Source organism: Colletotrichum truncatum (assembly GCF_014235925.2).
Source record: "Colletotrichum truncatum strain CMES1059 chromosome Unknown Contig_0005, whole genome shotgun sequence".
NCBI classification, from domain to species: Eukaryota; Fungi; Ascomycota; class Sordariomycetes; order Glomerellales; family Glomerellaceae; genus Colletotrichum; species Colletotrichum truncatum.
Genome location: NW_027222402.1, coordinates 3887851 through 3906828, shown reverse-complemented (window position 1 = coordinate 3906828; position 18978 = coordinate 3887851). Strand labels below are relative to the sequence as shown.

At 37.6% G+C, this 18978-nt stretch overlaps 3 protein-coding genes across 3 annotated transcripts; 2 read left to right on the top strand and 1 right to left on the bottom strand.

The window, feature by feature from the left end:
• Positions 1–207: 207 nt before the first annotated feature.
• On the top strand, positions 208–1575 carry CTRU02_209137 (uncharacterized protein; the record flags this gene model as incomplete). Its single annotated transcript, XM_036732788.1, has 1 exon — positions 208–1575. One exon carries the CDS (start codon positions 208–210, stop codon positions 1573–1575), a length of 1368 nt encoding a protein of 455 aa, XP_036575531.1.
• Positions 1576–5734: 4159 nt separating this feature from the next.
• Positions 5735–6787, bottom strand: CTRU02_209136 (pectin methylesterase; the record flags this gene model as incomplete). The annotated part of the gene is made up of 1 exon (XM_036732789.1): positions 5735–6787. The coding sequence occupies one exon, from the start codon at positions 6785–6787 to the stop codon at positions 5735–5737; it is 1053 nt and encodes a 350-aa protein (XP_036575532.1).
• A 5408-nt stretch (positions 6788–12195) lies between these two features.
• Positions 12196–13695, top strand: CTRU02_209135 (transposase; the record flags this gene model as incomplete). The annotated part of the gene is made up of 4 exons (XM_070205213.1): positions 12196–12342; positions 12376–12698; positions 12807–13097; positions 13167–13695. The coding sequence occupies 4 exons, from the start codon at positions 12196–12198 to the stop codon at positions 13693–13695; spliced, it is 1290 nt and encodes a 429-aa protein (XP_070061288.1).
• Positions 13696–18978: the final 5283 nt, after the last annotated feature.

Below are 18978 nucleotides of genomic sequence, written 5' to 3'. Positions count from 1 at the left end.
CAACGAATATCCACCGTAGCATTGTAGAATCCAATGCTTTCCCCGGCTGCAACACCGGGTGCTCCATGGACCGGCAACACTGCCGGTATGCCAGTTAAGACCACCTCATCTATCATAGAATGTATAAGTTGTTGAGCGTCAACCTACAAGTTGAATCATCACAGGTGCCACATTTGTTTTGTCTCAACTTCAAAAGCTTCGTCCACCATGGCGACTCGTATGCTTCTGTTCCTTGGGCTGGTTTACACTGCAGTGGCCGCCCCTGTAGTCAATGAATCCCTCGCACTCCCTTTAGACGACTGCTCTCCATCATCACCTACAGGTCTCAAGCCTGAATGTTGGGCTCGGTTGAATGTATCAGACTACATCACCAAATGGCTGGCCGAAAACGGTACCAAAGCTAACTGCGACACTTTGGGATTCGCGCAGTGTTTTTTGACATTTAACGGTTACGGCGGCCGTACATGCGACAAACTCACCCGAGACACATGCGACGCTTTCGAGACTGCCGGTTCCTTCGCGAACTACTCTTCGCCGCAAGAGTTCTATACGCTCTGGAACATCTACGCCATCTATCAATTTTTCAACCAATTCTCCGAGGCCCTCTGGAACGGACATGCGCTCGCTGCGGACACAGTCCAGGACATTGTCGCCACTATATCCCCATCTACTGATCCAGATGTCCCAAGCAACCTCTTGTGGATGGTGATATCGGGTGGCTTCTGGCTCATCGCAGCTGGTGGTCTAAACCCACTTCTGGCTACTATCGCCACGGGAATGGCCGTTGTCACGGGAATGAGCTCTTTCTTTCAGACTTCTGTGAAAGGCTCGTCTAATGCGCGCTTCATCACCCTGGGTCAGATCGGGACCAACCTTGCCCAGCTTATCATCGAATACCAAGACAGCCTGGAGAACGCTTTGACGGAACTCCAACGTAATAGTACCCTCTTCATTGCTGCAACCGAGCCCGGCGGCTTCAGTCAGCGCGCCGTCACAAGTCTCAACATTCAGTCCAACTTTCTGTACCGCGATTTGCAGTTGTTCATCATCTCCCTGGCTTTCAAGGCCAACGGAATCGTCTCGACGCGTTCGACTGGCGTAAACGCACTCGAATTCGCGCCCAAAACCAACGGCGCCATTGACTGCCCTGGGCTCGGTCCTGCTGGTAACTGTTATCAGTGGTGGATTGACCAGGACACAGGCAACACATACGCCCTTCACAATCCCAAAGAGTACAAACACAATCACGTCGACATTATGAATACCATTCATGATAAGGGCTGGGCCAACCTCAGTGAGATATTCAAAGTGGAAGATTGCACAGGCAAGGATCCCAGCTTCGACGGGAAATCCAAGGTGACCTGCCTGGCTTCTCACGGCTTTTGCGAGTACAACTACACCAACTCGGATTCGGGCCCCAACATAAGGATGGCCAACACGCAGTTCACCAACTGCGAAAACGATGAAAAATGGGCAAATCCTTGCAACTGGATGGACAGTGGTGTTATTCTCCCTGAGTCTTACCTTGGACCGTTATTGATGCGCGAAGAGCCCGCGTGGTGCAGGGATCACTGACAAGCAACCTGGAAGTTTATAAAGGTAGAGCACATGGTAGTTGTAAAAGAACAGCGGATGGGCCGGGTTTCCCGCATCACATATAATTTCAAAATATCGTTTCCACTAGGTTCAAGATAAATGGCCACGGTCAAATCTACTGTCCCACAGCCGTCAATATGTGTTGATCGGCCGTCACAACATTTTTCTACCTTGTCACGCCAGACATTTGCCAAGAATTGCAACGCGTAGGCCCAAGGCGGGCTATCATTGATGGGGGTTAATAACTCGTTCATCTACGAACAAGCAAGATTATAGTCGCTGGGACTCCCTGTTCAAATACGGATGGGCACCGAGTAAACCCAGGATTGTGAAAAGCGCTGTTATCTGTAGCGAATGAAGATGCTGCTACTGACACACGAGTCTACGAATACCTTGTTTATTTCGCTCCACCTGTCACAAACCATACTATGTAGTACCCGCTCCAGTTCGCCTAAATCGCCCAAGATCGACCCCGGATCGCGCGCAGCCTTGAAGCGGGCGTTCGTTACACGGGAGCCACATGCTGGCATCTGCCACGCATGCTCCGGAGTAAGTCCGAAAGTATCGCCCACAGAGACGAACGTCACAAGGTTACAGTTTGTAGCTAGATTTGATTAGTACTCCCATCCTGATTGATCCCATGATTGATCCCAGAGTCACATCATGGTCCGAGGTCCAGTAACTAAAGTTATCCCCCACATTCTTCACCTAGTTTTCGACACCGAGACCGAGGACAACAACTGTTCCTTGCGCACGCTTTTAAGAATTTTATTACACTACCAAAAGCCTGCTTGGTAAAGGTGGAATTCTGATAAGTCGAAGCTTATGGTGATCGCGCCTTATACGGGTTGGGGGCCCAACTGTTGCCAGATCTTAAATTAGCACTTCACCATCGGAAATTTTTCCCCTTTTGAATTCAGTTAGTTGACGTATTCCATGAAAAGAAATGCAGAGGTGATAAACTACAAGTTTCTTCATTTCTTCTCACGCAGTAGCTATTATTGGGTTCATCTCAATTGCAACCGTCTTTCATGTTAGTAAGCTCCTGTGGTGTAACACTTCATGTGGTGGAAGGCTTTGGCCATGACCTTCTTGATCTTGTTTGAGCGTTAATGGATGCAATTTCCTGTCACGATATTTTTCATTATTTTTTGCTGGATGAGGTACCTCGGATGCCTCCCTGATGCTGACTACCCAAGCACAAATGCCGTAAATAGGTGACTAAGGTACGTTCGACATCAAGTACGAAACTCCATATAGTGATGCAGAACTGCAGCTGTTGGGTAGGTGCGAGAATGTCCATCACCTAAATTCGCCCATCTTTTTAGTGACGGTAACTGACCATCCGGTTTGGATCACCAATACTAAAAGATGACACCAATGATGCCCTACTAACAGTCTACCTTGTTGGTGCATTTCTTCTATTATGAGGTATGACTGCAGTATTATTACCATCATTTGTAGCTAAATGATACACGACTTAGCTCTCGCTAACTTGACAATCACATAGTACAGGTAATCGATCGTACTTAGGCCTTGCGGTTTGCATGTAGTTAATCGTTTGCCTTTCACAATGTAACTTTGAAACCGTTTCGATGATACAACCGTGGTCTGATTACATGGCTAAGACGACGAGCATAGCTATGTGTCTAATACCCACATGAGATAGAACTGCTTTCTTGTGATGTCTCTACAACTATTTACCAGTCGAAAAGAGGATGTCGCCTTGAATTTTGTCAGAAATAAGTGTATCGTTGAAATATCCGTAACTGTTGATAAAGAAAGTACAATATTTTAGTCAATCTCGAAAACGATCAGAGTGTACTTCCATCAACTAATACGTCCATTAAATTGCATGATTTTTCCGTTCGCAGTCGTGTCCACACCAAGGACACCGTTGACATGTGATCCATCCCCAGCAAGTGGATCATTGCTGTAAAAATCCAACGGCCTGTTCTTTGTCGATTTGATTGAAAGGATTAGAAAAGAATCTTGGTGACTTCTTTTCGGTGAATGTTGTATATGGATGGCTAGCGAGGAGATACAGACTGGCAAAATAGGTATTAATTCTGCGTCTTTCGCTGGTAACGTGCTTACCGAACAAGGTCTTAGCCGAAAGATTGGCTTGGTCTTGTTTTTTACCATTTCAATTTCATTAGATATACGATACTTAGGTCAGCATGTCGGTCTGGATTGGCGAAGTTGGATACGTCCATCTCGTTGACAGGTGGTTTTCTGCAACTCTGGTAGGTATTCACAATAAGGTAGAATTATACAACTCTGATCCTCCTGACATCACTATTGCAATGTATATCAATTCACTTTAGAGCCTCTGAGTAAATCAGTGTGTCAAATTGTGTGAAAATACTCATCAGTGGCTTTGCTAGACACTAATGGGTCATGTAATGATCACCAGATCCATTCAGGCTCTTAGAGCCGGCAACCGTAGCCGAGTGATTCAGTCGACACCACCCTCAGCGATCAAAAGATGGTAGTACTCGTACCTCTTCTATAAGTGCTGTTTCTTAGCACCTATACCTACTTTCCTTCCCAAACTTGCCACCGGTTGCATGTGTTGCCTATATCAAGGTTCAAACAAGCAGTAATCATGGGTTCACTTGCTGATACTACAATAGACCTACCCTCTCAAAATCTTCAGAATTGACTGCATAGCCATTTGTTTGCTGTTATGTAGAATCTGACCTTTATAATTCCAGTCCGGTTTGCCGTGATGAAAATAACGAGTTTTGGCAATCTCTGCTCTAAGCCAGGTCGATATCAAGTAGAAAGTTCCAACGCGGTACCGTAAAGCGCTCACATGCATTCCTCTTGGGGTTTCTCAAGCTCCGCTTCCGATAACTGGGGGTTTTGAAACCCTTTTAACAATACTACTATCTAATTTCCAATTGCTGAAGCCTTTGCTAGCGTAGATGAATGTTTCAGGGGATATCATAAAGTTGACGTTGTGCAGAACAACCAAGGTATGGCCCTATTCTGCAACAACCGCAGAACTAGAATTAGAATATCAACCTAGTAGAACAAGATTAACACAAGCTGTATTGACTGGAAAGTAAATAGCGATTAACAGTATCAGAAACAAGACAAACTACCACTGTAACCAAATTGGAGACAACTAAAAGGGAAGAGAGCCCAAGTCTTTCGCATGAGCTCCATACAAATTCATGCCCTCATCATGGTTCAGCACCACCAAATATGTTAATTCATTGGTACTGAACGTTTAAAGAAAGTGTACAATTAGTCCATTTCTTACTCGATAGTCATCGTAGATACGTAATTCGAGAGCAACTGGACCTGAAGTGGGGGTCGATCCGAGCCGAACCGTAAGCGGAGTCCAACATAGGAGCTTTCGATATTGTCATTTGCGGTTAGTGTTATGCGTCCGTAACATGTTGAGTGGAAAGCTAATGTTCGTGTTTGTGCGCTATTCGCTCGCGATCTGAACATCATCATTATGGCCTTACCAAAAAGCATTACACTTTGCTCGAAACTAGCTCGTTTGAGGATAAGCGAGCTTTCTTGATTATGCTCCTAGCTTAACAAGTCACTTTTATGATTATTAGCAAGCAGGAAATTTCGATATGCCACCAGAAGATTTGACATGTTGTTGGGTCCTTATTTGGCACTGTTTAGTGCTTAAAAAGACACCACCGGCCTGGTGCTTTAGATATGTTACATATTAATCGTTACTTCCGAGATAAAACTCAAGTTCGCCATTGGTTCATAACAGGAAGATCCCAAGGTATTGAACCATCTTCCTGAATACAGCACATGGCTAGCTTGCCGTCTGGTCAATAGTCGCGGATATATAGCCACTCTTGTTAGCCAGGCTACCAAGACTCTTCTTAAGCCTTGCCATCTCGCGAAATTCGAAAGGCATTTCATGACACCTTACTCAACACGAAGAAACAAAAACCAATTCTGATGTCAGATAGCTTAGACGAACTCTACACGCTGCAGGTAATATTTATTGAAGATATGTCTATGAAGATAGTTAAGTGAAAATGGTGTAAAGTGTGTAAGAGAAATGCAACTGGGGTTGCAGGGAAGAGGAGAGGACAAATTGACTAAAATAAAAAATTGTTCTTCAAAGTGAAATCCTTAGATAACTTTTAACGCTTTACAAGTAGCTCTTGTCAACCCACCACTCCTTGTCGAATCCCTTTCCTAGCACTGTTTCCGCCTTAACGGGCGCATCAATCTGCGAGCTGAAGTTGGCTCTTTGGCCAGCAGCGCCAAGGCCAGTGTTCTTGTACTCGTTAAAGACAACATTCGCCAAGCTCGAGGTCGCGTCCCAGGGAGCCCAGCCAGCCGGCTGCACAACATCACTCAAGTCGCTGTACTGGAACAAGACTCTGGCAAAGGTCCTCCAAGGTCGTCCCAGGAAAGCCAAGCCCTTTTGGTCACCGAAGACCCTGGTCTTGTTGAAGACGAACCATGCAGGGTTCTGGGCGGAATCACGACCGCTGGCAGTGACCCAGCCCTTGCCGATGACTTCCAGGTCGCAGCCCTCGAACCAGGCCGACGCGTTAAGTCCAAAGATGAAGTCAACAGCGCCGTTGATGTACGTCTGAGCGTAGATCTGGCGGCCCACGTTGGCATAGACGGTGTCCTGGTAGCCGGTGAACTTGCATGCGTAAGCACCGAAATTGGTCTTCTGCGCGCTGATGGCGAGAGCTTGGCCGTTCTTGGCCTGCTGTCCGGCGGTGTTGGCCACGTTCAGGTTGTACAGCTTCACATTGGGCGTCCAGATGCGGAGAGTTGCGGTTCCATCATTGCTGGTGATGTTGGGCACTTGGCGGTTAAGCTTGCCCGTCAGGGTCACTTGGTTGCCTGCGTATGTACGGCTATCGCAAGTGTAGCCTCGGATGGTGATAGGTCCGAGGTGGGCCGGAATGCGAACCTGCTCCTCGTAAATTCCAGGGTAGATGAAGACGGACTGTTCATCCGTAACGTTCTTCAGAGCTGCAACTGCTTCGTTAACGGTAGGGAAGCTGTTTGGCTGTTTGCCGGAAGCGTCGACAACCACGGCGTTCCGGGGCGGGCGAGTCTGCGAAAACTTGTCGCCGCTGCATTGAGGAGCAGCATCGGTGGTGCCGAGAGAGACACCAACCTCGAGAGGAACGGCGACCGCTACAGCGGCCAAAGCCAAAGTACGAAGTAGCGCAACCATTTTTCTTTTCTTTTTTATATAACGAGTGTAAGAAGTTGGAACTTGAAGTTAACAGAGCGAGACCCGATGGAACCTCAGATCTACCCGCTGGGTATTTATTGCCCATGCAGTACGGATACTCTGGCGTGCGTACCGCCGATCTGGAATCATTCTCTCCTTTCACGATGCTTTCAATTTACATGGGCCCATCCTTGCAACTTTGCGCGATTGAGCTCATCTGGAGGGTGTGGTCAAGGCGACCATTGGGGGGGGGGGGGATAACCTGACTAATTACCTACTTATTTAAATGAATTATGGGTTTATCTGACTAATTTTATGATTAGCTGTATTAAGGTGAAGTAGGTCTACCTAACTATAGAATTTTTAATCGGTTAGGTATATAGACTAGTTACTAATTACGTCTTACTACTAATTAAGGTATATACCCTATATTAATATTTAAATCCTTATTCTATTCTAATTCTCTTCTTTTTCCCTCTATAACCTTTTCAAATCGTATACGCCCTGTTACGACCCGTCAGATACACTTAACAAACCTACTAGGTCGGGCGGCTACGACAGGACATATATACGTAGGATCACGGGAACAAGGGTAAACCTCTCGGCAAGGAAGAACTATGTTACAAGTCACGTAACAATCGACCAATCAGGACAGAGTCGACAGAGTCGACGAGCGACTCTATAGACTCTTGTAAAGGACTAATCAGAAGAAAGTCGATAAAGTCGACAAGCGACTCTATAGACTCTCTAAGACATTAGGAAACAGGACTTATATATAGACCAGGACTTAAGCATCTACTTAAGCCTTCTAAATAGTTTTTTAGCAATCAACTTATAATTTATCCTTAATAACTTTCAGCTTAGCTTATAGTCTATAATATTACTATACTTTATTACCTAGTATAAGACTAATTACCTTACCCTAACCCTTGATCTATTAATACGATATACTTATATACGACGTAAGACCTATTATTAATATCATAGCCTTAACTTCTATTAGTAGAAACCCTACTATTACTAGCTAGCCGTAATACTTTAATTACTTTTGTTTAGTAAGTTAACCTTGCGAAACTAATAAACAATACCTTCGACAAGATATCTTTATCTAGCATTGCTAAAACTCCTACTACTTCTCCTAACTCTTCTAAAGGGAAGGCACCCGTTAAGAACCTTACTTAGGAACTTAGAGAAGAAGAAATAAAGGACGTAGAAGAAGAATCTAAAGAAGAAGAAGATAACGGTAATAAAGAACTTTAGCGTTAGGTTTATAAGAATAACCGTAACGTTAGGAGACTTTAGGAAATATTTAATTCGAACGCTATAGTCTTTAAGCAACTCTAAGCTACTATCTAGAACCTCGAAGGACGTAACTAGGAACTCCTAAACTAGAACTATACCTTATAAAGTATTGCTAATATTATCTAAACCTTTATAGACAGACGAGAGAAACTCCGTTTTAATACCTTTAGTAAGTATAATAGTATTCCTAACAAACTTAAGGGATTCTTAATTTAACTTAAGAATTACTATAACTTTTACTATTCTAATTTTAAAAATAAGTCTAAGAAAGTTTTATATGCTTTAACCTTCTTAGATAGGAAAGCCTTTTAGTAGTTTAAACCGTTTTTAGAAAATTACTAGCAAAACGAAATGTTAAAAGACTATAATATAAAGACTTGTAATATTTTTAATAGCTTTGAAGGATTTAAGTATATACTTAAATCCTTATTCTAAGACCTAGATAAACATAGCAAGGTAGAAAAGGAACTTAATAACCTTAGATAAACTAAGTTAGTAATTTACTATGCTGCTAAGTTTCGACGCTTTTACGCTACCCTAGATATAACTAATAAGTCTAAGATATTTATCTTCTACTTAAGACTTAAAGACGAGGTTAAGGACGAGATCGTTAAGTTAAACAAATTAAAAGACTTTCTTAGCTATACCGAACTTATTATTAAGATAGATAACCGACTTTATAAGTAAAGAAGAGAAAAAAGCGAAAGACGATAACCTATTAATTTAGCTAAGAAATACTAATAGCAACCTTAGAAGAAGTTTTATTAATACGATAAAAACCGCTTTTAGTAGAATTAATAGTAGAGTACTGCTTACGGATATTATAACAGCCTTATAAACCTAAGCGTTACTAATAAAGATAACCGATAGAATTAGAAACTTTAATAAAAGAAGGAATTTAAGTATTATAATTATAATAAACCTAGATATATAGCTAGAAACTATAGATAACCTAAACGGATCTAAGGATTATTACGACAAGCTAGCATAGTATAAAAACAACAAGATTATAATAATAAAAAATAGACTAACTATTTTAACGATCTTTATAACGACTATAAAGAAGCTAAAGAAAATAGTAGATAATACCTTAAAAACCCTTCTAGACGATCTAGATACAATACTACCGGGATAAATAATAAAATTCTCGCAATAATAGACCGATAAGACATTAGCTTCTTTAATAATAATAACTAACCCCTAGACTAGTATAAATAAGAAGAAGTTGCTAATAAACTTAATAAAGCCTTTATAAACGGAATAATCGTAAATTACCCCGGACTACTTTAGGATAGTCGACGACTTACTAACTATACCTAAGTTAACTAAGTTATAATTCCTAACTTTTTTACCCCGGGAGAAATTTAATAACTAGAAGACGAAAATAATTAAGCTATTCGACGACTTAACAAAGCTATAAGAATAGGGACCTAAGCAACTATTCTAAATAACAAGGTTACTTTATACTTTATAAAAAAACGAAACAAATATATCCTATTATAAGGTAACACGCGTAGATAATATATACTTAAGTATAAAACTACCCGGTTCGTACCTAGAGACGATAAAGATGCGAAGAATACTTATACCTTAGCAGTCGCTAGTAAGATAAAACGAAAAATAATTAAGTAACTTGATAAGATACTTTAAACCTAGTAACTAGACGTAAGCTTGATATATTAAGATAATAAGCAACGGATTGCCTAACTATAGTAAGGATAAGACGCTTTCTAATAATAAGCTTAATAAGACCTAAGTAACCCTACTTAGTAATAATAGACTAAAGCGCTAGATGCTTAGATTAAACGACGAATTAATATTTGAGATAACCCTAAACAAATCCGTAAGATTAACTAGGAGCTTAAGGAAATAAATAAAATCAAGGAAAAAGAAATTAATAAATATAACCTTAAAAAGGAATAATAGCTTTAAAAAATTACTTAGTATTAATACTTCGGGATAAGTAAATCCCCCTACTAATCTAAAAAACCTAACTAAATCGAAGACGACTATATAGATATAACCTTATAAGACGTAGTTAGTATCGATAATACTAGTTCCGAAGAGGACTAAGAACGATAAGATAAGATCCGATACTTAATAGAAATCCCTTAGTATTAAGAAATTAATCTTTACGATAATAACTAATAACTATATTTCTTCGGGATACTAGCTAAGAAAAGGAAAACATACTTTAAATCTTCTATCTAAGCTAACGACTACCTAATCCTTAACCTAAAAGCTAAGAAATATTATAACTTATTTTAAAGATAATATATTATTAATAGCTATAAGCTATATATTATTAATAAATATAAATATAAATTCTATCTATATAGATAGGGTATTAAGCCTATTACGTAAGTCTATACTAAAGTCAAACTACTTATATAGGATTTAGTAAGATATAAGAAGGAGGAAGGTATCGCTATCTTTATACCTAATTATAAGTATTTAATAAGATGCTAATACGATAAGATAATATCGTAAGAAAAATATACTCGGGATATTTATAAGGTATATTACGAGGATAAATCTAAAGTATAAAGACTATTATAACAACCTAGTAGACTATTTAAAAAAATACCCGACCTTGCTATCCTGCGAAAAAACAAACGTAAGGGAAAGAAATCGTTAAAAAACAAGCAAAGCTACTCTTAGAAGGATAAGAGATAGGCTTTAGGGAAAAGTCCCTATATATAACCATAGTAAACAATATATATCTTAAGATTATAGTAAACCTAAGAGGTTATATTATAAAAGCCTTCATCGACTCGGGAGCCTAGGGAAACTTTATATCTTTACGAATAATATAAAAAAGAAAAATATTATAAGATAAGAAATAAAACCCTTACCTTTTAAATATAGTAGAAGGGAAAAGAGTTAAGTATAGCGGAGGCATTATTAATTCGGAGACCGCGTTACTCCCTTTAATTTACTATAGCTATTAGGAATATATTACGCTTAATATTACTAAGATAAGACGATACGAGGTTATCCTTAGAATCTTATAGCTAAGAAAGAATAACCCCTAGATAGACTAGGGAAAAGGCTTAATTATATACGATAATCTAGCCCCTAAGTAACGCTTATAGAAGCCTTTACGCGGATTACTAGCGGCATAAGGAACTAGACTAAGCTTATTCCTTAGAATAAAAGATATATATACTAAGATGCTAGCTGCGATAGCTATTAACAAAGTTATAAAAGACTTACTATCGAAGATACCTATTAAATATAGGATATATAGCAAGCTTTTTATATTAAAGCTTAAGACTAGACTACCGGAATATAGTAGATACGATTATAAAATCAAACTTAAGGAAGGTTGTAAACCTACCTTTAGTAAAATCTACCCCCTTAACTAAGAAGAAATAGACGCCTTCGACGAATAGCTAGATAAGAACCTAGCTAAAGGATTTATCTAACCCTCGATATTACTAGCCGGATACTTAGTATTCTTTATACTAAAGAAAAATAGTAAGAAGCGACTATACGTAGATTATAGGAAAATTAAATAATATTACTATTAAAAACTACTACCTATTACCTTTGATCTCGGAACTATAAGACCTACTTTATAACGCCTAATAGTTTACTACCTTAGACTTTAAAAGAGCTTATAATCTTATCTAAATAGCTAAAGGAGACGAATAGAAAGTAGCTTTTAGGATAAGGCGAGGATAATTTAAGACTTTCGTTATGCCGTTCGGACTTATTAATATACCTACTACTTTCTAAACTATAATTAACTACGTACTTAGGGAATACCTAGATAAGATAGTTATCGTCTACCTTAACGATATACTTATATTCTTAAAGATATTTAAAAAATATAAATAATACGTCTAACGTACATGATAAGCGAGTGAGACAGACAAGCGAGTGAGACAGTAAACCGCGACCGTCGCACCTTGACGCGACCGGCACCTTTTCCTCTACAATAAATCATGGAATCAGCTAGTATTGAAAGAAGGTTACAAATTGCCCTTCAAGCAATGAGAAATGACCCAAAACTTAGTGCTCGGGCCGCAGGTGCACTCTATACAGTCAGTCACGCAACATTAAGCCGGCGACTAAAGGGAATAGTCTCACGACGCGACAGCATGCCTAATTCACAGAATTTATCAGATTTAGAAGAGAAGACAATAGTTGAGTATATTCTCGACCTAGATGCGCGATCATTTCCTCCCCGGCTGAGTAGTGTGGAAGAAATGGCCAATCGACTTCTCGCAGAGCGCGACGCGCCTCCAGTTAGGAAGCGCTAGGCTTCTAATTTCGTCAAGCGACAACCACAGCTTAGGACGCGTTTCTTTCGCAAGTATAACTATAAGAGAGCTCAATGCGAAGATCCAGAGGTGATTCGTAGCTGGTTTTCGCTTGTAAAGAATACAATTGCGAAGTATGGTATTGCTGATGCTGATATCTACAACTTTGATAAGACCGGCTTTATGATGGGCGTTATTGCTTCTAGAATGGTTGTTACAAGTGCTGAAAGGCGTTCAAATACGAAGATAACACAGCCTGGCAATAGGGAATGGGTTACAGTTATCCAGGCTATTAATTCCCAAGGGGAGAGCATCCCGCCATACATCATCGTTACAGGCCAGTATCACCTCTCAAGCTGGTATACAGAAACCTCTCTTCCGGGCGATTAGGCTATTACAACGTCTGAAAATGGATAGACAACAAACGAGAGAGGTATTGACTAGATCAGACACTTCGACATTTATACAAAACCACGTACGTCTAGGAAATATCGCCTCCTCGTTGTTAATAGTCATGAAAGTCACCACTCCGCAGCCTTCGAGCTCTTTTGTCAAGAAAACAACATTATTACACTGTGCATGCCGGCTCACTCGTCTCATCTACTTCAACCCTTAGATGTTGGTTGTTTTCAGCCGTTAAAGAATGCCTACGGTCGGCAAATTGAGAATAAGATGCGGCGAGGCACAACCCATATCTCGAAGGAAGATTTCTTTACAGCATTTCACGAAGCTTTTAAGCAGTCTTTTACGAGGAAAAATATCTAGGGAGGTTTCCGAGGAGCTAGACTTGTCCCTTTGAATGCAGAAAGTGTTCTCTCAAAGCTGGATGTAAAGTTCCGAACGCCAACGCCTGAGGAGGGGGTCCCTCAGACACCAGACCCTTGGATCTCTAGGACGCCGAGCAACCCAAGCGAAGCAAGATCACAGTCTACTTTTATTAAGAGTCGAATCTCACGCCACCGAAGCAGCTCTCCAGCATCAATTTATAGTGCTGTGAGTAAGCTAGCCAGAGGGACAGAAGGACTAGGGCATCGGGTAGCATTACTAGAGTCAAAGGTTCAAATCCTTCGAGAGGAGAATGCAATATTAAGTCGGCGTCGAAGGGCTAAGAAAACACGTCTACAGAAAGGAGGAAGTCTTACTATATCTACTAGAGAGGATATACAGTCGCAAAGAGAGGCAGACACGCAACTACAAGAGGAAACGCGACGGAGTAGTGGTCGCAAAGTGAGGTCTGAGACGACTCATCGTCGGTATGGCGTATGCGGGAATACAGGCCACAACGCGAGAACATGTCAATTTATTAAGGAAACATCCGAAGAACAGGAATCCGAGTAGTATTAATCAATCTAAGATTTCTTGTTATAGATTTCGATATTATTGTCGCGAAGGTCTGGTTTACTGTCTCACTCGCTTGTCTGTCTCACTCGCTTATCATGTACGTTATTAGATCTTTAAAGTATTAGAAGTAGCTAAACTGCTTATAGAACTAGATAAAGGTCTTTTCTATAGATAAGAAGTCGAGTTTTTAAGATTTACTATTATACCTAGATAAATTAAGATGTTAGTAAATAAGGTTAAAGCTATTAGGGATTAGCCTATGCTAGAAAACTTTAAAGACATCCTAGCGTTCTTAGGATTTGTTAACTTCTACCGAAGATTCCTTAAAAACTATTCTAAGACGATATTACCCCTTACTAAGCTTATACGGAAAGACGTTTTATAGAAATAGTTAGGAAAATAATAAAAAGCATTCTAGAAGGTAAAAGACTATGTTAGCTTAGAACCTGTTATTATAATCCTAAACCTTAAGAAACCTTTCGAGTTAGAAACCGATGCTTCGGATTCCGCTATAGGAGGATAACTCGGGCAACGAGATAAAGACGGTGTTTTATACCTATATGCCTTTTACTTTTAGAAACTTTCAAGACTAAAGCTTAATTACTAAATTCATAATAAAGAACTTATAGCAATTATCAAAGCATTTAAGGAATAAAGACCGTAACTTTTAGGAACTAAGTATTAAGTTAAGGTCTATACCGACTATAAGAACCTAGCATATTTTATAATATCTAAAGAACTTAATAAGCAATAAATACGATAGTTAGAATTCCTATTAGAATTTAACTTTAAAATTATCTATTATAAAGGATTAGAAAACGGTAGAGCTAATACTCTTAGCTAACAACCGGACCTTATAGTCCCGGTCTTAGAAGAAACTTAGGTTATCTTTAAAAAATACGACGGAAGACTTATGCTAGCATAGAAACTCTTAATAATTAGCGAAAAAGTCAGGATTAGTATAACTAGAAGAATAACTTACGACTAGATTATAGAAATCTATACTATACCTATATATAGCTACTAAGGTATTACTAAAACCTAGAAGAGAATTAGATAATATTATGATAAATAAGTTACTTATAAGGATATAGCTAAAGTAATTAAGGATTATAAAGTCTATACTAAAAGCAAGCCTAATAGATATAAACTATATAAAGAATTATAGCTACTACCGATACCTCCTATACTATAGTACTTAATTTTACTAGACTTTATAGTTAAGCTACTATTATTAAAAGAACTACTTACTAAGGTAAAATACGATAGCATACTAGTTATAGTAGATCGACTTACTAAATACGCTTATTTCGTACCCTACTTAGAATTAAGCATAGCCGAAGATTTAGTATATACCTTCCTTAGAATTATCGTTAGCTAATACGGACTATTATAGGAAATCGTATCTAATAGAGGATCTATCTTTATATCTAAGTTTTAAAGATCCCTAATCTTGCAACTAAGAGTAAAGTATAAACTTAGTACTGCTTTCTATCCGTAGACCGATAGACAAATAGAAAGAATTAATCAGATTCTAGAAATATATCTTAGATGCTATATTAACTATAAACAAGATAATTAAGTTAAGTTACTACCTATAGCATAATTCGTATATAACAGCGCGGTAGGAGAAAATACTTAGGAATTACCGTTCTTTCTTAACTATAGATTTAACCTTACTATATATAGTGAACCTTAATAAGGTTTAGCAGCGATAAAAGCTATTATAAATATTAAGAAACTTAAGAAAATCTAAGAAAACCTACTAAAAGACTTAGAATTCGTATAATAACGAATAAAAAAATACGTAGACCGTTTAAGGATAAAGGGACTATCCTTTAAGGAAGGAGATAGCGCCTACCTCCTTAGACGTAATATCAAAACGAAACAACCTAGTAATAAACTCGACTTTAAAAAACTAAGACCTTTCGAAATTACGAAGAAAATTTCTAAAGTTAACTATAAGTTAAAACTATTAGAAATAATAAAATATTACCTAGTCTTTTACGTCTTATTATTAGAACTAGTACTAGACGGTATATATACCGAAGACTATATTATTATAGAAATAAATAATACCGAATACGAAGTAGAACGTATTCTAAACTACTAGAGGAATAATAAAATAATAGAATACTTTATTAAGTAGAAAAACTATAGATACGAAGACGATTCGTAAGAACTAGCTAAGAACCTAGAATACGCTTAGGAAGAACTCTAACAATACTAATACTAGAGGACGTCTCTAAACCCTAGTCGTCTAAACTAACGCTAGACTAATCTACGACGCTAATAACACCTAAGGAATAAAGTATACCTATAGTTTCTAAGCTAGCATTTTGCAAACTAAAAACCTCGGAACGATACTTATTCTTAACCTCCTCTATACGCTATAAACTAGATCGAATAAGATTAGTCGCCTTACGATTAATATCCTTGCGACGCCTTCGTAAATAACGAATCTTTACTATAAAAGCTAACTACTCTTCTTTAGCTTTCTTAAGCTTATTATTAATTTTTATTTTCTATTACTAAACCTAAATAAGGGAAGCCGCGGAAGGATTATAAATATCGTAAGAATACTTATTAGCAACGTAACGCGAACAACGAGAAGAATTAACTTCGGAAACGATATAGTCGACACCGGCAGCCGCGCAACCGGAACAAGGGATAGGCAAAATAAACCCGAACAAATCGACAAGCTAGCTAAGTTCCTTATAAGCCATAAGGTTCTTTAATTTAGATTTTTAAACACGACCTAACATAATATTAGCATTATAAATAAACAAGGAAGTACGATTAATAACTCCCTAACCTAAGAGCTACGACCTACTTATGTTAGCCTTAAAGATAAGACTATCGAGGGGAGACTTAATATTACAACCCGTCAGATATACTTAACAGACCTACTAGGTTAGGCGGCTACGATAGGACATATATACATAGGATCACGGGAACAAGGGTAAACCTCTCGGCAAGGAAGAACTATATTATAAGTCACGTAACAATCGACTAATCAGGATAGAGTCGATAGAGTCGACAAGCGACTCTATAGACTCTTGTAAAGGACTAATTAGAAGAGAGTCGATAGAGTCGACGAGCGACTCTATAGACTCTCTAAGACATTAGGAAACGGGACTTGTATATAGACTAGGACTTGAGCATCTGCTTAAGCCTTCTAGATAGTTCTTTAACAATCAACTTATGATTTATCCTCGATGACTTTCAGCTTAGCTTACAGTCTGTGATATTACTATACCTTGTTACCTAGTATAAGACTGATTACCTTACCTTAACCCTCGATCTATTAGTACGACATACCTATATATAACGCAAGACTTATTATTAGTATCGTAGCCTTAACTTCTGTTAGTAGAAACCCTACTATTACTAGCTAGCCGTAATACGCCCCCCCCCCCCCCCCCCCCCTAGTATACCGATTCCTAATTATTTCCGAATTAGTTTAGAAATCCGATATTATGCCTTTATATAAGGATTTTATAAGTATAATAGAATCGGTTTAGGATCGATTTAAAACTGATTTAGAATTAAGACGATTATAAGACTTATAAAGAAGGTTTTCTCTAAGGTAGTAAGAACTACCGTATAGAGGATCTTCCTCCCTTCGAGTTTAATAAGGTAAGTAATTTAGAAGCGATTTTATAACGATTTAAAAATAGTTCTAAATCGATTTAGGCTAGCAAAGTCAAGCTTACCTTTAGCAAACTTTATTACTATTAAGGTAATAGATCTAGTAGTATTACGTATACTAAGGTAATTTAGAATTAGTTCTAGATTAGTTTAAAACTAATTTCGAATTAATTAGATAAAGCAGTTCTTAAGTAAGTTAAACCTTAAAAACTATATTAAGAAGTATAAGCTTAATAAGGTTTTAGCTAAGGTTAAAAGCTATAAGTCTAGTATAAACTTTATTAAAAAGAATAATAATATAACTAGTAAGTAATTCTAAACTAATTCTATACTAATTCTAAACTAGTTTTAAACTAATTATAAATAGAATTCTATGATTATATCTATAGTATTATTATTAACGCTTATAATAATAGTAAGCTATAAACTCTTTCTAAGAAACGGAAAGTATAAACCTTTCCCCCCTTTCTTACTATGCTTATACGTAAGTAAGGTAACTAAACTATAGTAAGTAATTCTTAATCGATTTAGATTCTTTTTAAAACTTATTCTAAATCGATTTTATAATAGATTAATTTTACTAAAATACGTCGCGCTGCCGGCTTCCTTATTAAAAGTAAATATACCTACTATACTACTATTTATAATACTAATAAGTTTAAAATTAGTCTTAAAATAGTTTAGAATTAATTATAAATCGATTTAGAATATCTTCTTACCTTTCGTAATTAGGAATATAAGGTTTAAGCCTACTTTAAGGATAATAAAGAAGATAAAGCCTAAATTAATTTAAGATCGGTTTAGAACTAGTTTAAGACTTTTTTCGAAACCGATTTAGAACCGTTTTAGAATTAATTCTTTATAAATACCTAAGGTATTTAGTTTTTAAGCTTTTTTTTAAAAAAAGCATTTCTAAATTAATATAGAAATAATTTAGAATCGATTCTCTACTTATCCTATATACTATTAAAGTCCTAACCTTCTTTACTACTTTACTAACTTTAGTTCCTTTTCTTATAGTTTAAGCTTCTATTTTTTAACTAGAAGTTTTCTTACTTTTAATTCTAATCGCTTTTCTTCTAATTCTAGACTTTGTTTTTATAAGTTAAAGTTATCTTATTATCCCTATCTAATTTCGTTTCTTAAGTTAGAAATAGATATTCTTTAGAAAGTATTTAACTTAATAACCTTAGAAGATAAAGCATAGGAAAGACGAGGGGATCGATTCCGAATCGTTTCTAAAAGACTTTAGGATCGATTCGGAATTAAGATAGATTTCTTAAATTAATACCTTTTAAGGGACTAGACGTAAAAAGTCGGGTTAATAAAAGCCTTTTAATACGTTTATTATCTAGTTGCTTATAAGATTCCCTTTAGCGTTAGTATTTAAGTTTTAAAATAATTTAGAAATAATTATTAATAAATATTAAAATATTTTTAACTTACGTAAACAGCTTATAGCTATATTATAACGGCTAATAATAGAAATATCTTTCTAAGAAAGCTAGATTCCTAGTATTATAAATATTATATCCTACTTTAAAAGATAGCAATCGTATTCTATATATCTAAGTACTTTTAAATTAGTTCTTAACGTATTCTAAACTAGTTCCGAATTAATTTAGAAGG